Genomic DNA, 827 nt, shown 5'->3' on the forward strand with positions numbered 1-827 from the left:
CTCCGGCCCCCCCCCCCGGTCCCCGCAACGCCGCAGCGGCACAGAAACAAGAGGCTCGGGAGCACCGATGAATCGCAGTCCCCTGCTCGGCACCAGAGTCACGTCCGCACCGAGTATCCAGGAGCTGGCTCCGGAGTCCCGCCGACTCCACCACTGTAAGCCGGAGCATCCCGAGCCCGATGGCAGCACCCAGTGCAGGACCGACGGTGACGGCACGGGATGGCGGCGCCCAAATCGGAGCCAAGGGGGGGTGGAAACGCGGCTCCTGGCGATCCAGGGACACTCACCTTCTCGCTCAGGCTGTCTTCATCCCTCTCCAAGTCCTGCAGCCTGCAAGAGAAGAGCGTTGGGGGTCAGACCACGCTCCGCTGACGGACGACAAGGTTACGGGGGGACACCGACGGGCAGGGGCAACCGGGACAGACCCCAAAATCGCCTCGATGACTCCAGAAACAGCACCCGGCGAAGGAGCGGCGCGGGCTGCAACCGCAAAGAGGGGCCAAACTCCCTCGGAGTGAGAGGGATGCTCGGCACCCAGGCGGGGAATAAAGGGGGGGGGCAGTAACGCGATCCCGGTCCCCAGGGGACCCCCCGAGGGAGCCGCGGGGCCTCGCTGCCCACCCGTGCCCTGCCCCGGCGTGGAGACGGCAAAGAAACCAGGGGGTAGAAGCCACGTGTCGTCTTCCCACGGCGCCGGCAGCACAAAGCGGTGATGGAGGGTGAGGGGAAGCGGCCGGCGCTGCCCCTGCGCGGCGGGGACAGCCCCCAGCCCCGTGGCAAGGGGACGGTGAGGAGGAAACCCCGTCCCTGCCGCCAACGCCGGGGGG

At 69.4% G+C, this 827-nt stretch overlaps 1 protein-coding gene across 1 annotated transcript in view; it reads right to left on the bottom strand.

Annotated features, from left to right (window-relative positions):
• The window catches only part of DNMT1 (DNA methyltransferase 1), a 17,878-nt gene that overhangs the window by 16,492 nt on the left and 559 nt on the right, over positions 1-827 (bottom strand). Inside the window, exon 2 of the mRNA XM_019472903.1 lies at positions 288-330. Within this exon, the coding sequence (XP_019328448.1) occupies positions 288-330 (43 nt within the window). The remainder of the gene's footprint in view (positions 1-287; positions 331-827) is intronic.

This window comes from Aptenodytes forsteri, unplaced genomic scaffold (assembly GCF_000699145.1).
Source record: "Aptenodytes forsteri isolate BGI_AS27 unplaced genomic scaffold, ASM69914v1 Scaffold390, whole genome shotgun sequence".
Taxonomy (NCBI): domain Eukaryota; kingdom Metazoa; phylum Chordata; class Aves; order Sphenisciformes; family Spheniscidae; genus Aptenodytes; species Aptenodytes forsteri.